The sequence below is a fragment of the Girardinichthys multiradiatus genome, chromosome 11 (assembly GCF_021462225.1).
Source record: "Girardinichthys multiradiatus isolate DD_20200921_A chromosome 11, DD_fGirMul_XY1, whole genome shotgun sequence".
Lineage (NCBI taxonomy): Eukaryota > Metazoa > Chordata > Actinopteri > Cyprinodontiformes > Goodeidae > Girardinichthys > Girardinichthys multiradiatus.
Genome location: NC_061804.1, coordinates 11,899,306 through 11,924,354, shown reverse-complemented (window position 1 = coordinate 11,924,354; position 25,049 = coordinate 11,899,306). Strand labels below are relative to the sequence as shown.

The window sequence follows — 25,049 nt, the reverse complement described above, 5'->3', positions numbered from 1 at the left end:
CACCATCATTAGTTTCAGTTAATAACCCATTTTATAATTATAACCACAGTAATATCAGTAATTTCCTTGTAAAAGCAGCGAGACATTGACTTCCAAACCTGAACACATTGCTGCATTTTGACCTGACACCGGTGCTGTGTGCCATCATTATATTGTGCGGTAATATTTAATCCTGCCGTAGGCTCAGCTGAACGTTTTCATTTTTCTTCCCCACTGAGGAGTCTTTGGTTTACCTCGCTGTGGCCCTGGGGCAATGTCAGCCAAACACGTCTCTGGGATAAATTGCTCACTTTCTCAATATGCAACATGCTGCCTTCCATGACAAAAGCAATTTGTTTGGAAACATGAGCAGGGAAAAGCATGTGAGGCTTACATTTAGATGACTTTCTGAGGAGAGGCAAATCTAATGATGTAGAACTGGTCACAGTCCAGTGAGATGCAGCCGCCTGCGATGGCTTTTAGTTTTCCAGTTGAGACGAGCTTGTTTTTGGTAATAAGTCATCCACTCTGACTGCAGCTTATTTGTCACTTCTCTAAATCTGCATCTTTTTTCTGCTTAGTCATGTTTCCCTGCACTATATACAGGTCCTTCTCAAAATATTAGCATATTGTGATGAAGTTAATTATTTTCCATAATGTAATGATGAAAATGTAACATTCATATATTTTAGATTCATTGCACACTAACTGAAATATTTCAGGTATTTTATTGTCTTAATACGGATGATTTTGGCATACAGCTCATGAAAACCCAAAATTCCTATCTCACAAAATTAGCATATCATTAAAAGGGTCTCTAAATGAGCTATGAACCTAATAATCTGAATCAACAAGTTAACTCTAAACACCTGCAAAAGATTCCCGAGGCCTTTAAAACTCCCAGCCTGGTTCATCACTCAAAACCCCAATCATGGGTAAGACTGCCGACCTGACTGCTGTCCAGAAGGCCACTATTGACACCCTCATGCAAGAGGGTAAGACACAGAAAGAAATTTCTGAACAAATAGGCTGTTCCCAGAGTGCTGTATCAAGGCACCTCAGTGGGAAGTCTGTGGGAAGGAAAAAGTGTGGCAGAAAACGCTGCACAACGAGAAGAGGTGACCGGACCCTGAGGAAGATTGTGGAGAAGGGCCGATTCCAGACCTTGGGGGACCTGCGGAAGCAGTGGACTGAGTCTGGAGTAGAAACATCCAGAGCCACCGTGCACAGGCGTGTGCAGGAAATGGGCTACAGGTGCCGCATTCCCCAGGTCAAGCCACTTTTGAACCAGAAACAGCGGCAGAAGCACCTGACCTGGGCTACAGAGAAGCAGCACTGGACTGTTGCTCAGTGGTCCAAAGTACTTTTTTCGGATGAAAGCAAATTCTGCATGTCATTCGGAAATCAAGGTGCCAGAGTCTGGAGGAAGACTGGGGAGAAGGAAATGCCAAAATGCCAGAAGTCCAGTGTCAAGTACCCACAGTCAGTGATGGTCTGGGGTGCCGTGTCAGCTGCTGGTGTTGGTCCACTGTGTTTTATCAAGGGCAGGGTCAATGCAGCTAGCTATCAGGAGATTTTGGAGCACTTCATGCTTCCATCTGCTGAAAAGCTTTATGGAGATGAAGATTTCATTTTTCAGCACGACGTGGCACCTGCTCACAGTGCCAAAACCACTGGTAAATGGTTTACTGACCATGGTATCACTGTGCTCAATTGGCCTGCCAACTCTCCTGACCTGAACCCCATAGAGAATCTGTGGGATATTGTGAAGAGAACGTTGAGAGACTCAAGACCCAACACTCTGGATGAGCTAAAGGCCACTATCGAAGCATCCTGGGCCTCCATAAGACCTCAGCAGTGCCACAGGCTGATTGCCTCCATGCCACGCCGCATTGAAGCCGTCATTTCTGCAAAAGGATTCCCGACCAAGTATTGAGTGCATAACTGTACATGATTATTTGAAGGTTGACGTTTTTTTGTATTAAAAACACTTTTCTTTTATTAGTCGGATGAAATATGCTAATTTTGTGAGATAGGAATTTTGGGTTTTCATGAGCTGTATGCCAAAATCATCCATATTAAGACAATAAAAGACTTGAAATATTTCAGTTAGTGTGCAATGAATCTAAAATATATGAATGTTAAATTTTCATTATGACATTATGGAAAATAATGAACTTTATCACAATATGCTAATATTTTGAGAAGGACCTGTATATTATTCTTCTCATGGTCCCTGGCAACGTTACATTAAAAGGACCCATTTTTGCCCTCTTTTGCACTAAATTACAATTATTTTTAAGTTGCAAAAACTTTGAAAAATCCAGCAATTATTTTAAGTACATTTGAGCTGTTTGGAGTCTCTCAGCCACTCTTCAAAATTAGAGAACAAGAGAACATGCCATTCAGGTGAGGCAGGTGTGTGTTTATTTTCATAAGTTGGGAAGTGTATACAAGAAAACTGCTACTGGCCTAAACTTGTACTTTTCCACAGTCAGAGAGAGAATTAAGCAGTTTAAAAACTGGAACTGACATTAACAAGAGAATATGTGCAAAAGCAGCTTGTGCCCAGTGTTTTGTACAGTGGAGGATCTATGATGCTCTGGGCCTATTTCTCTTCCACACTACCTGAGTATGATATCATGAGCGCTGTGAAATACTCGGATATCTGAAATAAAAATCTTTAGGTCAGAGATAAATGCCCTTTTGTCGCTGTAAAGTTTACGTACAAACTCATATACAGATTCCGCAAAGGGACATGGGGGGGATTTTGTTTTCTTTTGCATCCCCACGCAAAGCTTTTGCGTTCGTTCGCAATACCTTTGCGTCCCCACGCAATACTTTTTGCATTCTCACGCAGTAGTCTTTGCGTTATTTCGCAATAGTTTATGGGATAGTTTCCACACCAGACAACTGCAAAAACGGAACAAACACTACACCCATGTCTTTGCGTAAGAACCCGAAAAGTATTGCGAGCGAACGTAAAAGTATTGCGTGGGGACGCAAAAGTGTCCCTTCACGGGTTCCGTACTCCTAAGCTGATCTCAGAAAGTTTATTTTGCCACATATGTTGGTGTATCTAAAATTCATCTGACATCGAGATTCAGAGAATAAATGTGCATTTTGTAACACATCACCTACAAAGTGACTGCATTTAGCAATGATGCACCTGTTCCATATAGTTTGTGATTTTAGCGTGTAAGTCTGATAGTGTGATGCTACATAAGGATAGAGTTACTTACTTTTGCCCTGACATCATTATAGTTAGCCTCCTGACCATCTGCAAATAAAGGTTCAGTGTGCTATACACAGCCTATGGGTGCCCCCATGTGGTCAGGTAATTGTTAGCGGAAATATTCAGAAGACAAGGCCATGCACTCTGCTGTGTCAGCCACTCCAGAGGGATGAGTGAATCTTTATCAGCGCAGACAGAGCAGCTGCATAGCATAGCATGAAATGAGGGTCACTGTGGGAACATTTGTTTGGCAGTTATATGAATTCTGTGGTGGTGATGTGAATGTGTGGCACCCGGGTTTATCTTTGGATTAGATTATGTATGCTAGGCTATCAGAGCTAATCTTATAAAGAGGAGAAGGTTTGGTTATTGAGATCTGGAATCGTTTTTGTTTCTTTATCTGTGGTAGCTTCTTACTGGCTTTTGTTTTTATTGTTAGAGGACATTAAAGAGGCAGATGGTGAAATATCCTCAAAATCTGGTAAGTCTGAGTGTAACAGTTCATTCTTTTGAGATGCTAAACCTTTTTGTTACTGTCCTCCTGGAAATGTTTCTTCCATTATTAAATCAACTTAAAACCATGCAAGTTTATTAATACTAATATCCTATATATGCTTGGATGAGTTGGACACTTGCAGGTTAGAGGCTAAAGATGATTCATGAAGCTTCTAGACTTTTCCATTTGCCTTGTAGCTCACTGTGCTCCACACTGTCTAACTGATGTCTAGTAATACTGTTTGGGTCAGGACACTGGTCCTGCTGGTTGGTCGTACTTGGTCGGTCGTGTCGAGCATCAGTCTAATGTCCCTACAGTTTTTATTGGTGAATTAATGTAATGTCATAAACACACCTGTATCTTTCTGGTTCTGTCTAATGAGGAGTTTTAACCCTAGCTTCTGAGAGTCATTTGGTGTGTTTTTATTTTATGTACGTGCAAAGACCTTTATTACCCTATGTAACAATGAGACTCACTGGTTGAAGTCTGATCGTGGTTCATTGTTACATTAGATGTTGGAGATAATCAGACCTTCTCTCCTGCAGATCCTGTTTCTAAATGTTAAGAAATTAATGTATTTAGGTTTGGAAACAAATTGCCTTCAATTCATGAAAGATCCCAGTAAACCAGTGGGTGGTGAATTGTACAGTCACACCTGTAACACGGCTCTAAATTAACCCCAGCATGATGCCTCCTGCCTCAGGAAGTAGACTGAGCCGCTCCGTAATTACATGGTTGGTGGTTCGACCTGGGGCTCCTTCTGTCCACATGTTGGAGAGTCCTTGAATGAAACCCTGAAACGCAAATGGTTCCCAGTTGTCAGATAAGCACCCTGCATTGTAACAAAGTGTTTGTAAATTACCCAACTGGGAGCCAAATGTGCAACAGTCTGAATTGAAAGTAGTTTTAATCAACAAACTTCAGTGTTTTATTTGGATTTGATTTGGCAGACCAGCACAAAGTAGCCCAGTTATGATGTGGAAAGAAAATGATACATGGATTTTAAAACTGTTACTGAAAAAGTTTCTGCAAACATATCGCAACACCTCTAATTGAAATCCAGGGCAACCGAGTGTCTGCAGGAGTCGCCTCAATAGGAAAACAGAATTCAGCAGTCGTCCTTTGACAGGTCTTCAGTCCAAAAAGAGTCCAACTGAGCGTGATTTAATCTCAATATAAATGCAGCTGTTCTGCTTCTGGCCTCAGAGTTTTTTTAGAGAACATGCGAGAACAACCAGCATCTTGAAGACCAAAGAACACAACAGACAGGTCAGGGAGAAGGTTGTGGCTCAGTGTAAAGCAGGGTTAGGTTCTACAACAAGCTCTGAACATCTCCCAGAGTTCTGTTCAGTCCAACATCTGAGCATGGGGAGAGGATGGACCAACTGCAGACCTACCAAGACATGGAGGTCCACCTAAACTGACCGGCTGGGCAAGGAGAGCATTAAGAGGCCCACGGGAGCTCTGGAGGAGCTGCTGAGATCCATAGCTCAGGTGGGGGGATCTGACCACTGGACAGCTATTAGTCAAGCACTCAACTGATGGATCCTTTTAATTCTACTTCACAGGTCTGCACTACTTTGTGTTGTTCTGTCACTTTGTGGTTGTTACCAGAAAAAAATATGAAAAAGTTGTTTTTTCAAGACTAACTGCAACTGAAAAATATTGAAGCACCTGAATGTTGTCATATGCTGTGTTGGGGATTCTGGACTCTATGTGATTGTTTATTAAGTTCAGTATTATCAAAATTAAGCTTTTTATGTTTTGCATGGATTAAATTCTCATGTCAATCTGAAAGGATCTGTGAATTTTTCTTGTCAACCAACACCCTCATATTATGATATAACCCTCATTTATCTCAAATATGTACTACTGCATTTTCCAGTGCCCCCTTTTGTAAAATGCAAGCTTTTAATTGGCTGATTCATAAATTTCCTTTTATCGTATCGTATTAGAAAAACTAAATTTAAATCCAACATTTTTTAATATCTTGGCAGTTTTCTTCAGCCAGATACTGATGTTTCTTGGATTTGTTGCTGCCACCTTCAGTCTGTTTGTGAAATAAGGATTTTCCAACATTTTATGAATTTAAACAGAGCTTTCATCAAGTTAATGCTTCATAGCGCTATTTGAATAAATGGAAATGTTCCTTTCGCCAGAGATAAGCAACATTTTTTGTGACTGGCGGTGTCAGTTCAAACCCTGTGCTGCCTGTTGGTCTGTCTGACGGTTTGGTTTCACTGGTCATGTAGGAGGGTCCCTATGTGATGCTAAAGAAGAACTGGGAGATGTACGAAGGCAACGACCAGTACGAGGGTTACTGCGTGGACCTGGCCTCTGAGATTGCCAAACACATTGGTATCAAGTACAAGATCTCCATCGTCCCGGATGGAAAGTACGGCGCCAGGGACCCAGAGACGAAGATCTGGAACGGCATGGTCGGGGAGCTGGTGTACGGGGTAGGTGTAACTTTTATTTACTTCATGAAGTAGCTTCTGTCATGCTGTGGAGACCACTCAAACCACTTTACACTAGAGCCACATTCACCCATTCGCAGTCACTAACACTCACACATTCATACACCGATACACAGATCGGTAGGCAACTTGAGGTTAAGTGCCTTGCCCAGGACATAAGGCAGGAGGAAGCTGGAATTGAACACAAAACCTTCTGATTGCACGGCAACTACTCTTCTTACTGAGCCACAGTCACCTCTATGTGTATGTGTGGATAATGGTTCTCCCTGTGGTCCTCGGGAGTCCTAAAGCCTCGGATGTGTCTTTGCAACCCGTTCCAGAGAGCTAGATGTTATTGACGTTGTTTCTTCTCTGTTCTTGAGTTTGTTTAGATTGGGTCACGATGTGTGACCCAATCTTCAGCCTACTTCATGTTGTCAGACAGGTTCTATTTATGTGGTTTCCACAGGTCCAGCAGTAGTCAAGCCTGGCTGTGGTTTGTGTTTGAACCAAAGAATGTGGTTAATCAAAGTTAATTCATGATTTAAGAGGGGTTAGTAACTTTTTAACATAGGGCCAGGTTGGTTTGGAGCTTTTTTCTCTAAATAAATGAAATCATCATTTGACAAAAGGTTTTTATATTTACTCAAGTTTTCTTTGTCTGATATTAAAGGTTTGATGATGTGAAACACTTAAGTGTGAAATGCAAAAACAGCAAAAAAATCTTTAATCTTGTTCAAAAGTGCTTGTAGATGGATGGATGGAGCTGCAGTGATGGATGGGGCTTCATCTGCAGCCTGCAGTGATGTGGTGCTGTTCTGGCCTGTTGATGGCTGGATTTTAATTCACCTTTGCATCAGAGATGTACTTACTTTGTCGCTACATTTTCTTAGCTACAGAAAGTGTGTTTCAACAACCCGTAATGTGCAGGGTTGCTATGCAATAACATTAATTACTCTTTTTAAAGTTAATGTTAAATACAGGGCTTGAGTCCATGTTTGTAATAAAAATAAATGAGTCCATAAATGTCCAGGTTTAAATAGTCATCTGAGGTCACACTGAGTACTGTTTGGACCTAAAACATTCATTAACCTTGTTTAAAATAAAATGAACATCTATTCATGATTGTTTCTAGCCTAGATGGAAGCTGCGGATAAAGTGTTTCACAGGTCACACCACTACCAGACATCTACACCGTTTCAGGTATGCAGCATGGGGTCAAAATGCAAAAACAATTAAAGTTGCACCATATTTTTTGTTGTGTGTCTTGGTGAGTCTCCAGATTAGTTTGCTGAATAGTCATCACTTCCTCTTTGGACAAAAGATGTTTTCATGTGTTTGTTTCTGATATATTCAGCCCGTCCAAAATAAAATTGTTAGCAGTTATTAAAGCAGGCAGGGACAGGAGGAAATGTTTGCAGTGCTACAGTCCAGCCTTTGACGAGGTCAAAGAGGAGATGTGGAGGTGTGCAGCTTTTTCAAGCTTGTGAAAGAGGTAGCATTTGATTTGGTACCGAGGCGTGTTTCTGCTGTTGACCTTGCTGTTGATCAAAGAAGATGCAGGAATGTGAGGTAATGAAGGGATTCCAGTTCACGTGTTGCACCTTTTATCAGGTAAACAGATGGAAAACAATCTTGTATTGATGCGAATAAGTGTTCCACATAAAATGGGTTCTTCTTATGTTTATACAGCCATGGAGAAAACAATACGGTTCCCTCTGAGAGGCTGTTGGGTTTCCTTACTTAATGACAATATTAATAATAATAATGACAAATTCAAGCAGTATAACCAAACAATTAAAACTGAAAAAAAAACGTATCCTATAAAATGTCATAAAAATGCAGTCTCTAGTGTAGTGACACCTCCATATTTATTCGTATTTAAAATGGTTTAAATAACACAAGCAAATCAGAGACCATTTGTAATATAAAACTGAACCTGAAGCACAACTGGACCCTGCAACATGACAATGGCCCAAAACATACCAGTAAATCCACTAAGAACTAGCTGAGAAATGAGAAATTAAATCCTGGGCCTGGTCAATGCCCAGATCTGGATCCCATTGAGATGCTGTGGGGCGACTTGAAACAGGCTAAATATACAAGAAACCCCTCAAACATCTCACAGCTAAAGGTGAGGAGTGGAGCAAACGTTACTCAGACTGATGTCAGAGATGGTAGATGGCTACAGGAAGAGTCTCACTGGCTAGTTGTGAGTGGGTAGAGCTGGAGTGGCCAATGCCAGTCCTCAGGAGACAGTGTCCTGCACGTTTTAAATGTGACCCTGATTCATATCATTAAATTACTTCCTCAAAACTGTCATCCACTTCTTTTATATGATACAAGTGTGCTGGACCAGGAAAACACCTGAAACATCATGACACTGGCTCATGAAGACTAGAGTTGGCCACTTCTGGGGTAGTGTGTCCTAACTTTTACCTGAGCTAGAAATTGTTTTATTTTTATTATTTAAGTTCAATTATATATATTTTTTCTTAGATATAAATAAAGTGAATATTGGACATCAGTATGTGATGGTTTAATTCATAAACAATGAATAATTAATGCGGTGTCCTATATTTGAAATGAGAAGCAGGACAGAAGGACTTGAAACAAAGAGATGCTTTTGTTTTTGTTTCTTCTGTTCCTCTTGCCTTCTCCTCGTTTGCTCTGCAGTGACTCACAGTGAAGTGGACTGCAGAGAGTCACAGTTTAGGATGTGTCAGGACTGATGGAGCAGCACAGTCCCTCACTGTGTGCAGGATAAGCAGTCGGGTCAAAAGCACAGGAGCAGCAAGAGGTGCAGCTCCTCTGTTTCCATCTTTTTAATAAGAACCATGAACAGAAAGACTTTCTGTCTCAGACATTTCTTTGTGTTGGAATAAATTACCGCTACAGATGTGTCTGGTTTTTCCAAAACCAGACACATCTGGGTACTGTTAGTGCTCTGGTCTAGAAATGGTTCTTCTGTACTTTTGTCCTACATTCAGATGATCAAGTTATCTAACTATCCTGCCTCAGTGTGAAAATGTTTCATTCCCCTTGTTTTTACTGCCAGAGCTGTCAAATCACTGAAGTACATCCTGTCTGACAGCATGAAGTAGGCTAAAAACTCACAAATCGCAACACATCATGCCCGAATCTACAGAAATTCAAGAAGAGATCATTCTGTAATGGGTTTCAAAGCTATTTCTAAGGCTGTGGGACTCCAGAAAACCACAAGGAGAACCATTATCCACAGATGGAGCAACATGAAACAGTGAATCCCCCCTGGAGTGGCCAGCATACCCAAACTAATTCAAAAGCGCCTCGATGACTCATCTCAGAGGTCACAAAAGAACCCCGAAAAACATTTAAAACTTTTCATGCCTGACTTTGCTCGTATAATGTCAGAGTTCATGATTCAAGCTTACTTGGGTTCTGCAGCAAAAAAAAAAACAAAAAAAAAAAACTACCTCAAGATTTTGCAAAGTTTGGACTTAAATTTTATTGAAGGGGTTATTACTTTTCCAGGTTGGTGTGAATAGATGTTTTCCATCAAAAAAGTGAAATCTTTTGAAAATGGCTCTTTAGATTATCAGATAATGTCTGATATTAACATTAGTTTGATCTGAAACACTGAAATGTGACAAAAAGTCAAAAACTGAAAAAACTCATAAAGGTGTTAAAACGTTTTCACAGCACTGTATCTCCCTCTTTTAACTTTGAATACAATGAGAAAAATCAAATCCAGAAAAAGGAACAAGATTGGGGGTAAAAGTGCAGCGTAGCTGAAGAACAGAACAGAGCTTTGTTTATAGTGAACATTCAGGGACATGGGAATTGTCAGCACTTTTTACACAGACCATTCATTTCTTCCTTGAAAAAACTCAAGCTGCCACAAAATCACCGCCCTGCGCCTCTTTAACCCACCGTGTATGTTAGCAAACACTAAGTGCTCCGAGGCTGTCATCTTAATACTTTCTGCTGAGGATGTAAGAACTTTAATCTCTTTTGTTTTCTTTCCTCCGGTTCTGTTTCCTCCATTCCCTACAAGTCAGATGGCCGAGATGAAAGTTTAAATTCTGTGTGAGAGTAAGCCCTGTGCTCCGAAGAAGAGCAGGCAAGGTTGCTGAGGCACTAACTGTAATCTGGTTTGAGGATTTTCAGCAAGCTAGTGTGCACTTTTCCACAGCTGCAGAGCAAGGAGATGACACAATCAATTTTTTCCGCTGTCCAGGGCTCTAAGCATATTTCTCAGACATATTATTTTATCCTTCCTACTGATTCTCAGAGCTGCAGCTAAGCCTTTGACCATTAGAAAGAGTATTTTTAAATGTATGTCCTAACTCATAGTCTTGATTCAATCTTGATATGGAAACTAATCTGATTCCTCTTCCTCTTAATTTCCACAGAAAGCGGAAATCGCTGTGGCCCCTTTGACTATCACACTGGTCCGGGAGGAGGTTATCGATTTCTCCAAACCCTTTATGTCGCTTGGTATTTCCATCATGATCAAGAAGCCCCAAAAATCTAAGCCGGGTGTTTTCTCCTTCCTGGACCCGTTGGCCTACGAGATCTGGATGTGCATCGTGTTTGCCTATATCGGCGTGAGCGTGGTGCTCTTCCTGGTCAGCCGCTTCAGCCCGTACGAATGGCACACCGAGGAGCCCGAGGAGGGCACCGACGGTCCGCCAAGTGACCAGCCCCCCAATGAGTTTGGAATCTTCAACTCCCTCTGGTTCTCCCTGGGCGCCTTCATGCAGCAGGGCTGCGACATCTCCCCCAGGTAAGGACACACTTTCACCAAACTTTAATCTCAGAAGTATGAGAGTCATTAAGTGTTTGCCACAAACTCTACTCAGACTTTATCTCCTCAGGGTGTACATGACCTCCAGGCCAATTATATTCACAGTTTGACATTGTGTCAGGCTGCATTATCTGGATCATACACATAACTCAGTTCTCACTCTGTGTGAGCGGAGTGTGTGCTCAAATCCCTGGCCTGTCAATCCAATTAAGTTCTTCATCAATATTTCAAACATGTCTGATTGACACAAATGGGAGCTGAGTGAGTGTTAACACCCTGCTGGGACAAGCAGTAGTTTGTGGCAGTGGAGCAGAAGGAAAAAAAGAGTCATCAGCATGGTGTTCAATCCTTAAAGCTCTGGTTACCAGCAATGTGATTTTGTTTGAATGTAATTGTCTTGAGGTGAAATCTTTAAATGTAAGTGTGTCAACATAAATGTTGTTTTGGAGGAACAGTTCGGCCTTTCTGGGAATACTTACGGGACATGTGAAATCAAATTTTCTTGTCAATGTAATAAGTTATATTGTTCATTGGTTTAATCTGCCTGCAGCAGACAACGGTCAGAGGGATCTCAGTCTGAAGAATCTGAGAACTTCTCATAGGAGCAAAGCTAAAAGCTATTAAGGTGTCAATATTACAAGCCACTTAGATTTATGCTAAAAACTGTACAGCTGACTCATTGCTACAAAGAGGTAAGCTAATATCTCTTCAGAATGACACTGAAGCTAGTTAGTGTCAAGCTAGCAGCTACCCAAAGACAAGCTAACAGCATTTTAGAACTAACATAACAGCCACTCAGAACAAACCTGACAGTTTCTCAGTGTCAAGCTAACAGCTACTCGTGACGAAGGTTACTGCTACTCTTGGTGTAGCTAACAGCTAACTGGAGACAAGCTAACAGCTACTCGTTACAAAGGTAACTATTGCTCATACCAAAGTTAACAGCTATTTGGAGGTAAGCTAACGGCTACTCGTGTGAACTAACCGCTACTCAAAGAGAGGCTAGCAGTGAATTGGAGGCAAGCTAACAGCTACTTGGAGCTAAGCTAACAGGTATTTCAGATGACAGTAACAAGCTAACAGCTATTTTTAATTTAGCTATCAGGGAGGAGATGAGCTCATAGTTTGTCAAAGTAGAGCTAATGGCTACCAAACGGGAATTGATCAGCTACTTAGAGCCCAGCCAACCGCTATTCAGACTCCAGCTACTCAGCTGGAATCAGCCACTCAGAATTGAGCACTTGGTACTTGGAGCTAAATTATTTGTTCAGGCAAAGCTCACAGTTATGCACATTAAAGCTATCAGGTTATGAGACATTATTAGAGTATGAATTTCTAACATTTCATTCACCAATTTACATTCAGTACTTTCAGCCATCAGCAGTAAAAACTATTTCTGTTCTAAATACTATCAGTTTAGCACGAGGAAGCTATTTGTTTCATTGTTTGTCAAGAGAACAAGGTTGTTGTTGCTACACCAGTGGTTGCTGGTTCTGCTAGTGTTAGCCATCTGTTTCTTCATCTTTTATCAGCAGTTCTTCCTCCATATAAGCTGGGTCATACTGTTTTCCAAAAACAATTTGTTTGCCTTTCTTTCAGTTTTACTTTTGTTAATGCTATTTGGGATTAAACGCTGAATAGCTGTACAATGTGGCAGTGTACTTTCAGCAGTTTTGGGTGCTTGGAAAGTGTCAGCATAGATCTTTAGATGTAAAAATACCTCACATAGCATTTGCTTAAACTGCGAAGAAGGTTTTAAATTTCACTCACATTAGATGGCTGAAGTTCTCTCTACATTATTGATAGCTTGACTCTCCCATGTGAATTTCTGGCTGTTTCTCCAAACTGAGATCAGTCTGATTGCTGTTTATAGCTGGTAAAATACTGATTGTTTATACTTACCCAGCACAACCCCCCTTTAAATGGGGAAAAACTCATAAAAAGAAAAAAATGTGGGTTCTCCTTGGAGTTTTAATGCTGAAACAATTACAGCTGCAAACGATTTGAGGTAAGTAGACAAGGAAAGACAAGGAGAAAATAACTTCTTATTGATGTTATGAATGATTATTGAAGTCTTTTTCCTCTTCCCAAAAATGCTGAACTCATCCTTCTGTGTTTTAGAAGTGAGTTGTAAGTTGATAAGGGAGTTTGAATGGGGACTAAGATTAAGCATAAATTAGATGTAATAAGTAAAACTATAGTGCTTGTTTTTATTATTTACACTGGGATTTCTGCTGCTCTGTGTGCTGTAATTGTGGTATCATACTTTTCATGTCTTTATGACTGTGAGTCTGCTGGTATTGATTTGGTCTGTCTCCTCGTCCTCCAGCCACATCGTTCTTCTCTGTCTGTTGTGTACTCGTGGTTTCTGCTCGTTGTTAGGTTGTCTCAGCGTGGATCAGCTTCAGCAGTTGTGCATTTTTTCGTGTATTCACGTTTGTTCTGTTTCCTCAGACGAGCTGTCAGAAGCTTGCTTCATTACATGTCTGTGACTTCTCCTCCCTTGTTTTAAAATGCTAAAACCTTGTGAGCTACAGACCAGTGCCCAGTAAACACGGTGCACTGTCCTTCACGCTCCCCGTTTTAAGGCATGGTGAAGCCTTCAGGCTGTTATAAAACGCTGTTATAAAATTCTCAGTGGTTTCTCATGCTGTGCAAAGCCTATCTTAGCAGTTTGAATGGCTTTGTCAAGCTTAAACTTCCTGCTGCTGGTTTGCTTGGGTTATTTTAAGAAGCTGCTAGAATGGCTCCTTTATCAGCTCTTTCATATGCTACTTCTTTTATCTGTTTTAAGCCCTTATGGTTGTTGTAGTGTAATAGAGTTGGTAAGATACTGGGAGATGAAAGGACAACCTATATCTTTCAGCCACGCCCACACAGGAGGAGAACAGAGAAACAACATGGAGGACCCTGAGGTACATTAAAGCTTCTCTGAAATTATAGCCCAGCCTCACGTAAGCAACCTATAGAGGACTTTAAAGTGGGCCTGTGCCTGTGATTAAACACAGTTATTCCAAGAGAACACTTGCTTTCCTCACAAGTGTGCAGATCACCATTCACCTGCCACCATAACCACTGCTGCCCACCACATCCCTGCCTGTGTTCTGCAGATAAGAGCCTTAAAGCTGTACAATGTCGGCATCAGAATGGAAAGTCTGCCTTTCACCCCTCTCTCTGTCTGTGGCCGCTTTCCACCAGTCACAGCTAATCTCGTAGGGCCCTCTGCCCCAGTCCATCAACAGGAGAGCTTCCTCTCTGCCGGTTCAACCTGACAGGGCAGCATGCAGATGCCCTCACACAGGGGCGATTAGGTGGCACAGCGGGAGGGACGAGGTCAGAGGTGAAAAACACTCGTCTGATTTTCAGTCAGATTACAAACTGTAATTATATTGCTTAAAGGGATTACATGTGAATCCAAACATTATGAGGGTAACATATTCCACTGCAGCCAGGTTGTTTCCCTTTGATGTTGAGTGTTTTACATAAATACCCCTGAACTTCTGTCAGGTATACAGTTAACTAGCAGACAGAAGTCTGTATGAAAAGGTAAAACCAAACACACAGCTGGAACCAGATGTTTACATATGCTGTATACAGACACTGATTCTTATTTTTCTCTGTCTGACATTAATCAGACTAAACTTCCTGTTTTAGGTCAGTTAGGATCAACAATATTATGTCTGTTTGCTAAACGTTGATAGAATAAGATTTTTTATCACTCTCCAGATTCAGAAGTTTACATACACTAGGATTACTCTCCCATTAAAATCAGTTAAATTCCAGACAATGAAGTCATGGCTTTAAAAGCTTCTGATAGTTTAATTGACAACATCAGGTAATCAATAAAACCATTAATGTTCTTCTTCTAATGAAGAATTTCAAGTTGCCTCGTCTAGAACGAAGGCTGTGATGAAGCCACATTCTGGGTTCACAGGAGGACAGCTGGTTGTTATTCTGCGTGTGGGGCGATGTTGGAGCCACTGGATGCATGAGTGTGCCTCATGGCACCGTGTTGTTCACCCCATGTCCTGCATGTAATGACAACCCGGCCTCACACAAACCCACAATGTGACCCGCTCCACCATCCTCTGCGTCTGCTGACCCACGCTCACTGTTTTACCAAACTGTTGGGTGCTTTGGCAACTAACTGGCAACAATATCCCTTCACTCCTGATGGCTCTCTGGTGCAGGTTGTTGATGTGCCAGCTCTTTTCAGATTCAGACATTTCATTTACATGCCCATCACTGCTTCCAGTGTGTCTGTTTTAATGGAGATATTCATTATTTGGGTGGGATTCTTGAGAACTAAATAGACAACAATACATCACACTATACAAAACAATAGGTTGAAGAAATCTGACAGATATTTGAAATGAACACCTAAACACTTTAGATCTAGACACTACATTCGTTTTATTATTGAAAATACTTACATTTAGACGTTTTTTTTTCCTTTTAAAGGGGACGCTACCCCATCACATTCCCTTAGCATCACCAGGAGGAAGAACAGTGTGCAGGGAGACGGTTAGTAAAGGAGACTGGGCTTTAGAGCTGGCTTCAGGGCTCAAGCTTAGAAGAGGTCGGTCTGGGTCAGTCAGTTTTCATCGATGATGTCCCAGTTCAAAGCAGAACCCCTCATTTTAAACTGGTAAAAAGTACTGAGCTTGATGCTTCATTTTTTGTAGTTGCATATGGATATTAATTACATTTCAAAACATTCAACCTCCCCTAATTCATAAAAGCTTCTAAGGAATTAATTTTACTTATAAAACAGTAGAGTCAAATAAATTCAGTGTAATGCATTATAGAGATATTATTTATACATAAATCTTAAATTAAGATGATATGTTTACTGACAAAAATGCACAGATTTCACTAAATATGGGGAAACATTAAATGAAGTTAAACGTGGGTGAAAAGAGTCTTTATAAAGCACAAGCCAGAAATATGGTTTACCTTAAAGGTTACACTAAGGGGTTGAATTCAAGTAAACTTTTGTTCATCTTAATATCTTACTATGATGTAAATCCAACACAAACACTCATCTTTACATAATATTAGCATAAATGCCGTTTTAAAATATTTTACCAATTAAGTTTTGTTCAGGTTTTGTATTATTCTCTAACTTAATGTCCTACAGTGCCCCTAAAATTTATTTACCCCTAACAGACCAATTTTTTAAATCGGACAAAGATGATCTGAGTAAATAGAAAACACTTCATGTATTCAGACCTATGTTTAAATAGATAAATTATTTTTAAATCATGAATTGACTGTGATGAAACACATTTCTTCCAAAGCTGAGTGCAGTATCAGCTGCAACTCAGCCTCACTAATGCTGGACCTGTAGAATCAAGAAATCACTTAAGTAGAACCTGTCTGACAGCACGAAGTTGGCAAAAAGCAACACATGTCCTGATCTAAAGAAATTCAAGACCAGCAGAGAAACAATGTCACTGACATGTATCATTCTGTGGACTGAGGAAACCAGAGTGGATGTTTGTGGATGGTGTACATCCCGTTACTCAGCATTTCAAGAGCAGAACCTCATGCCTACAATGAAACATGGTGGTGGTGGTGTGATGGTCTGGGGTTGCTTTGCTGTTGCAGGACCACATGACTTGTTATAACTAATGGAACCATGAATTCTGCGCTCTAGCAGAAAACCCTGAAGTAAAAAGTCCGACAATCAGTTATTGACTTTAATTTCAAGCTTATTTGAGTTCTGCAACAGGACAATGATCCAAAGGACCCCGGAATGGATAAAAAAAAACAAAATGAAGGTTTTTGAAAGGTCTGGTTAAAGTCCAGGCTTAAATCTGATTGCCATGCTGTGGCGTGACCTTAAACAGGCTGTTCGTGCTGGAAGACAATTACTTTTCCCCATGACTCCAGGGAGATTTTTCCTTTAATAAATAAATTCATCAGTAGAAAACAGCTTTTTGGATTTGCTAAGGTTATCTTTTTCTGATTAAAACATTGGTTTAAGTGTCACAAAAAAGCAGACACAAATACTTTTTATAGCCCTGTATGTGGCCGTCCAGTCTCCTGATTGTCCTGTGATGCTAGCTATGGCTCATCCATGTGATCCTGTCCTTTCAGGACCGTTACTCTCCTGTTCTTAATCTAGATCTTTTTAACTAGCTTCTCCACACCTCTCTAGCAGGAGCTGGAAATAGCTCAGAACGACTTCCTCTGCCTTTTAATAAGGGTTAATACCCCCTTCTGCTCCCTCAAGGCAGCCCATAATAATTAATTCAGTGATTAATATGCCGGTCTCCAATGGTTACAGGAGAAGAAGGGAGCTCAATTGAAACGGTGACACGAAAGTCCTTTTAATTGACAACTGCCAGATGAATGGAAGTGAAGTTTGTCTTTTAAGGCTGCAGGATGCTGTATCAGAAACATGGCAGCAGCCTCATGCCTCTCCTCACAGATGTAACTGGTCCTAGCTGCTCCAGGTGGTTTCAGTTTCCTCCAACAGACAGATTATCTTTGTCCCTTCTGCCGAGTCATGCCGTCGTTCACCGCGCCTGGCTTGATTAGTGTCGATTAGCTCGGATTGTGAAGCAAATGTTCCTGACGACTACAGATGAGGCGAAACTTTTAATCTGAGCTGTGGGCTCAGGCCAGAAGAAGCTGCTGTGTTTGAAAAGGAAAATTACTTTGAAGTTCCTCTATCTGCTTCGTTCACACTGCTCCATCAATGCAATGCCAATTAGCTTTTGTTACCCGGCCCGCCACAGGGCTGTTCTGCTGCATGGCTTATTGCTCATGTCAGCAGTGCCTCTCTGCATGCTGGCTTGATTTGTCGCACTGTTCTTGCATATTATGGGCTGTGCTGGAGGCTCTCATTGCGCTGGGTTCACCACTGGCCTGAAGCTTCAAACTCAAGCACCAATTTAGAGTTTTCTGCTTTGATATTTTGATAGCCAGCGTTAATGATGCTGCTTCTATCAGAAACAAACACCTCTGCCTTTTAAACACTGCCTCAAGAAGATTTTAGAGCAATTTAAAACTTTTTTTCTCATTTAATCTTCATTCAGATAAAATTCATACTCATTTATTTACAACAGCTCTCAAAAATCCACACATCCCTGTTAAATGATACGTTTTTAAGACTTTGCTAAATCATTTTAAAACGATTTCAGCATATAATGTAACATACACACTTCTGATCAAAATCTTAGGACCAGAAAAAATGGCAAGAATTAGCTTTCATCTTAAGAAGGTTCTAAGTAGGGCTTCACGATGAAATTGGAGCAAGACACAATTGGCTGTTCATCAGATGATCAAAAGTTTAAGACCATAGCTTGAAAAACAGAAAACCCTCAAAACAGATGCAGTCACAAAGGAGTCCGTAATGAGAGGCTCCACCCTTCTTGTTGATCACTTCAGTCATTGAGGCGTGCTTGATGCAAGCGTTTACATTGAAGGAAAAAACCCTCCACTGTGCCACGTAGAAAACAATGCTACTAACGTTGGAAGCCTTGAGGACGGTCATGGATACATTATTTCTCATCAGAGAATAAAACTTTTTATGTCCCATGTTTGGTGCTCCATTACAAAGTCCAAACGGGCCTTTTTAAGGTGTTGAAGGAGACGAGGCCTTTGAAGATGTTGTATGCAAATAAAGAAATATTCTAGCTTAAAATATTTCCAAGCTTTTTTGTTTATTTTTTTCTTCATTGACATTTTTTCCTGAAAAGCGAGCGAAGATTATCTAGTAATGTACAAAATCTGACCATACCTAGGGGGCGCCGGTGCTGGCTCCTGTAAGAAAAAAAGAGCAAATCCAGCTGTAAAAATCTGATAGAGAAAGACTTGGAGCTCATCATCAAAGACCAAAACAAGCCAGCACCTCACCTACAGAACATCATACCCAAAGTGAAACATGGTGGTAGCAGCATCATGCTCTGGGTTTACATTTCTTCAGATACAAATTGGGTTTTTATGAAGGTTGATGAAATTACAAATAGTCCCAAATATCATTTAAACCCTAAATTGTCAGCTGTCAGCTAGAAAGGTGATAAAACAAATTTTGCCATCACATGGAGTCCAAGCATACATCTAAACCAACAAAAGAGAGAAATATTAAAGCTGGAGTTCAGAACTAAATCAGACAGAAAATCTAAAGACAGACAAGAGATGTTCTCCCAATCTGTGAGATCTGGAGAACTTCTGAAGGCAGAGTGACCAAATGTTACCTATGGAAATGTGAGTCTGATGGTTTTAATGCAGGCGTGTTCAGACTTATGCAGCCAGGTTATTGCAGCTTTTTTATTTTATCTTTCTAGCAGATTCATCAGTTTTTCCGGTGGATTGTTCAGGATAAACATCACATCTTCTCTTGGAAAAGTGTGGAAATAATTTCTCATAGTTTCATCCGGGGTGTGTAGACTTGTGAGAGCTGTTGTTCTTCACACACATGGTGACGTACCTCAAGGTTTTATTACAGTTTTCTGAGAAACAAGACAAAACCATCAAAATGAGCAGAAATACATGCTTCAAATAAACGATTTTCTATGGAATTAATCTATTTATCACTGTTTGAATTTATAAAATAGTTTTAAAAACCATTTTCTTCCTTTCATCATCTCTGTAAATAGTCTTGTCTTGTCGTCTTCCGCTTTGTCCGGGACCGGGTCGCAGGGGCAGCAGACTCAGCAGAGACGCCCAGACGTCCCTCTCCCCAGACACCTCCTCCAGCTCCTCAGGGGGGAGCCCAAGGCGTTCCCAGGCCAGCCGAGAGACATAGTCCCTCCAGCGTGTCCTGGGCCGTCCCCTGGGCCTCCTCCCGGTGGGACGTGCCTGGAACACCTCCCGAGGAAGGCGTCCAGGAGGCATGCGGTATAGATGCCCGAGACATCTCAACTGGCTCCTCTCGATGTGGAGGAGCAGCGGCTCTATTCCGAGCCCCTCCTGGATGGCCGAGCTCCTCACCCTATCTCTAAGGGAGTGCCCGGCCACCCTACGGAGGAAGCTCATTTCAGCTGCTTGTATCCAGGATCTCGTTCTGCTAACCGCCCCAGTGCATGATGTAGGTCTTGGCTAGAGGGGGCCAGCAGGACCACGTCATCTGAAAAAAGAAGAGACGAAATCCTCTGGTCCCCAAACCAGACCCCCTCCGGCCCTTGGCTGCGTCTAGAAATCCTGTCCATAAAAGTTATGAACAGGACCGGTGACAAAGGGCAGCCCTGCCGGAGTCCAACATGCATCGGGAACAGGTCCGACTTAGTGCCAGCAATGCGAACCAAACTTGTGCAGAGACCGGATGGCCCCTAGTAAAGGGCCCCCGATTCTGTACTCCTGGAGCACCCCCCACAGGGCATCACGAGGGACACAGTTGAATGCTTTCTCCAGGTCCACAAAACACATGTGAACCGGTTGGGCAAACTCCCATGAACCCTCGAGTACCCTGTAGAGGCTATAGAGCTGGTCCAGTGTTCCACGGCCGGGACGAAAACCACACTGCTCCTCCTGAAGCCGAGGTTCGACTATCGGCCGAACTCTCCTCTCCAATACCCTGGCGTAGGCCTTACCAGGGAGGCTGAGGAGTGTGATCCCCATTGTAGTTGGAACACACCCTCCGGTCCCCTTTCTTATGAATGGGGACCACCACCCCAGTCTGCCAATCCAGAGGCGCTGTCTCCCACCGCCACACAATGTTGAAGAGGCGTGTTAACCATGATTTGAATACATCCCTGGCCGAGAGCTCCGCCAGACGTTCCCAGCAGACCTTCACTATGCGCTTGGGCCTGCCAAGTCTGTCCGGCTTTCTCCTCCTCCAGCGGATCCAACTCACCACCAGATGGTGATCAGTGGACAGCTCAGCCCCTCTCTTCACCTGAGTGTCCAAGACATGTGGCCGAAGGTCTGATGATACGACAACAAAGTCGATCATCGACCTCCTGCCTAGGGTGTCCTGGTGCCAAGTGCACTGATGGACACCCTTATGTTTGAACATGGTGTTCATTATGGACAATCCGTGACTAGCACAGAAGTCCAATAACAAAACACCACTCGGATTCAGATTGGGGAGGCCATTCCTCCTGATCACGCCTCTCCAGGTGTCACTGTCGTTTCCCACGTGGGCATTGAAGTCCCCCAGCAGAATAATGGAGTACCAGGGAGGGGCACTATCCAGCACCCCCGACAGGGTCGCCAAGAAGCCCGGGTACTCCGCACTACCATTCAGCCCGTAGGCCGAAACGAGACCTGTCAGAGACCTGTGCCAAACTCGAAGGCGCAGGGATACGACTCATCCACCGGGGTAAACCCCAACGCGAGACGGCTGACCTGGGGGGCAACAAGCAAACCCACACCAGCCCGCCACCTCTGTAAATAGTCATTAATTATAAATTACTTGTGTCAATCTGAAATGGTGGTTGTGGTATTATGACCTCTGTTAGAGTCATTGTTGGTTAAATTAAAGGTGTGTCTTTATTCCTAGTTTCCACTGAGAAATCTCCGCTTGATGTTTTCCAGGTCATAATTTATTTATTTATTCTCACAGTGACTGAAATCCTGGTTTTATTCACAACTGGACATTTTTGCAGTTTATTCTTAAATTCAGATGTTTAAAGGCTCAACATGTCAGTAATCCATGTTTTTATAGCTTCAGAGCTGTAGTGGGACATGTTCCTGTTGCTTTGGATGTCCTTTGTGTTCGTCAGGTCAGAGTTTTCACCCTGAAGTCAATCTTTATTTTTATGCAGCGTTTAAATGGGAGAGAGCTTGACTGGAGAGCTAACGGTGCGATGGAGAGGTTTAAATTGGATCCTGCAGCCGACAAGACAGGACCCAGGAGCAGAGGTGCGGATCAGCAGCGATCTCCGGCTCTGCTCCCATAAATAAGTCACACAGCGAGGTCTCGCTCCAGGTATCATCCAGGGAAAAGAGCAGCAGCTCCTCAAGGACAAGCTTGTCCCTGTCTCTACTCTTGTCTTAATTATGTTTTCACAAGTCTTTCTGAAAACCTTCACAGACATCCTGAACTTTTCAGCGTCTTTCAATTTTGTGCGAATAAAAGAGGAGATCCTTCAAAGTTTTTCTGCCTTGCATCACACTGTGCTGCTAACTGGTCAGTGATAACAGTGCAAAGCCTGTTCTATTATTCATCTTGATGTGAGATTTGCTTTTATCCTGATTATTATCTCTGAATCTTCATCCAAGCGTCTCAATCTGATTTTCTCATAAGATGGCCTGTTTTTATGGCTGTAGATGGAAAGAAGAAAAACATCAATCCATACTGCATGACGAGATCATTTCATATGCCATATAATCTATATGCTAACTGTTCCAGGAGGGCTTTGAAGCTCTCAGAAAGATTTTAAAACTAAATAAGCCTGTTTGTGGCTCCACAGTCACTTTAATTGGAGGCTTTTCAAACAGATCGCTTCTATCAAAATGAAACAACAACTTCACTGTTTCTGCATTGAAATTTCAGCTATAATCAGGATTCTCACGCAGTCTAAAAAATCTGGAGAAATATTCTTTTTCCAGACTTTTCCAAATTCCATCCATCCATCCAAACCACTTTGTTAGGTCCACCTTGCTAGTACCAGGTCAGACTCCATCACACTGTGGCAGCAGATCATGATGAGAACCTCCTGCTCCACCACATTCCCAAGGTTCTCTGCTGGAGAATGTGGAGACCACTAGAGTTCAGGAAATCATTTGGAGGTGAGCTTTGTGACATGGAGCTTTATCCCGCTGGAAGCAGGCATCAGAAGATAGGTCCACTGTGGTCATAAAGAGATGGAGATGGTCAGCAACAATACTCAGGTAGGCTGTGGAGCTTCATTGATGCTCAGCTGGTACTGAGAGGCCCAGATTGAACCAAGAAAACCAGCTACAGTCTGAACCGTTACTAAAAGGCACGATGGATCCAAGCTTTCATGCCGTTTCCACCTATTTCTGACCCAACCATCAGAACATTGCAGCTGAAATCCGGACTCATTGGACCAGACAACATTTTGGCTAGTCTACATGAATTGTAGCTTCACTTTCTTGTTCTTAGCTGACAGGAATGGGACGTGGCCTGGTCATCTACTGCTATAGCCCATCTGCTTCCAGGTTCCACATGTTGTACATTCAGAGATGGTGTTCTACAGACCTTGTTTGGAACCAGTGATTATTTGAGCTGCTGCTGCCTTTCTATAATCTGGAACCAGTCTGCCCATTCTCCTCTAACCTCTGAGAGCAACAAGGCATCTTCATCCTCACAGCTGCTGCTCACTGGATGTTTCAACTCTTTCAGATTTCTCTCTGTAAACCTGAGGGAAGGTTCTTTGACATTCCCAGTAAAACACTCCGACCAGCCTGTCTGGCACCACCATCACCCTACGTTCTAAGTCATTTATACATAATCTCCATTCTTCGTCATTCTGTTGCTCAGTTTGATTTTCAGCAAGTCATCCTCACCATGTCTAGATGAATAAATGCATTGAGCCACTGCCATGTCTTTGGCTCCCCTTATTCACTGTTAGTCATTGAACAGGTGTACCGTATAGAGTGGCCTAAATTTTTAGAGGTTACACATTTAAAGCCTGACTACAGAAGAAACATCTGGAAAATTGGGAATTTTGAACTTGGAGAAGTTTGGAATTTGCAGATGAACAAGGTGCCGGACCCCGGTATAATGCAGTGCTTCTCTCCTATTTAAGGAATACAAATGAGTTTAACTTGCACTAATGGTGGAAAACCACCGACTAATTGCTGAAAGTGTTCTTTTTTCTGGTCAATATTGAGTTTTCTGTAGTCCCCAAGGCTCAGCAAGCTGCTGTGAAAAACCCGTTGCAGCAACACTGGAGCCAATTTCTGTTTTGTTTCCACTTTATTTCATCTAATACTCTCCCGTCTGGGCTTTCTTGTTTCCAGCGCTCAGGGGAAAACTGAGCTCATATATCCTGACATTCAAGTTCTCTCCAACAAGTTTCACCATAGCATCAGTGAGAAATTGAGCTTTCTTCTTCTTTTTATATGAATACATAGCTTCATGCAGCACAGAAGTCAGACCTGGATAGCTTGTTTCCTTAAATATGTTTGACAAACATTTTATTACATGGACCTGAAGGTACAAGGTAAACAGAAAATCACTAATATTATAATGAAGTAACTCTTATCTTACTAGAGGCTACTCTACCCACTGCAAGTAACTTCACTGAATGAGGAATAAGAATATGCACCAGATTCACACCTACAGTTGATGTAAAAGTGAGGTTTTTTGTTTTCACGCCAGCTTTCTTGTTCTAGTGTTGTTTTATATTTGCTGAGTCTGTTGAGTTATTTGGAGGTGAAGATACAGTAAACAGCAAATGTGGTTTTTAGCTACTCTACCCACCTCTGCTTTGCCTTAGCTTTTAGCTTCCTTCCCCCCTTCACACTTGTTCATTCATTTTTCTCACCTTTGTGAGCTACAAGCCTGAACACATTTGTAAATGAAAAGTATTTTGGGATATTATTAAAATTCTTCAGACCCAGTTTGAGTACCCACAAGCATTCGAATAATTAGTGCAGACAGAGTGTCTGCATAGTGTAGTTGTAGGATAAGTAACATTATTAACGGGTCATTCTTAAAGCATTTCAGTGGCATTTATGATGCAGCCAATATATGACATCCAAGGTTGAAAAGTGTATCCCATTAATTTTATCAACATGTCTGAAAAATCTGTGGCAGCTTGACTCAGCTTGGCTCAGCAGGAGATCGTGTTACATGAGCTTCAGCGTCAGAGTATTGAAAGGCGATGCTGGATCCTTATTCACTTGAAACTGGTAAACAGGCAAATTATCAATAACGTAACTGGAGGATATAAATAGCAGAAAGTGAACAAGTAGAGGACAAAAGGAGTGTAAGGCCTACAGCAAAGCATTTGATCAATAGGGGAGAACCGGTTGGTTGTCACACTTTTTACATTCATTTAAATTCCAAAACAATACTATACTTACGCATTACTATTTCAGTGTGTAATGAAAGCCTACAGTGTCTGGTTGGAATACCGCAACTTTATCCTCCTCAATGTATAAACCACCAATTACATCTTAGCAAAGATCTGAAGCAGGACCTGAGAGACGCATCCTCCTTCGGTTGAT

The 25,049-nt window shown here is 41.9% G+C and overlaps 1 protein-coding gene and 1 long non-coding RNA gene across 3 annotated transcripts in view; both read left to right on the top strand.

Moving 5' to 3' along the window:
• gria4b (glutamate receptor, ionotropic, AMPA 4b) overlaps positions 1–25,049 on the top strand; it is a 161,439-nt gene that overhangs the window by 111,794 nt on the left and 24,596 nt on the right. For both annotated transcript variants that reach the window (XM_047378712.1, XM_047378711.1), the window contains exons 10-11: positions 5,963–6,169; positions 10,561–10,934. In XM_047378712.1, coding sequence (XP_047234668.1) covers positions 5,963–6,169; positions 10,561–10,934 — 581 coding nt within the window. The remainder of the gene's footprint in view (positions 1–5,962; positions 6,170–10,560; positions 10,935–25,049) is intronic.
• Positions 11,714–22,002, top strand: LOC124876164. The gene is made up of 2 exons (XR_007040237.1): positions 11,714–11,871; positions 21,674–22,002. It is a non-coding gene; the product is annotated as an uncharacterized LOC124876164 (long non-coding RNA).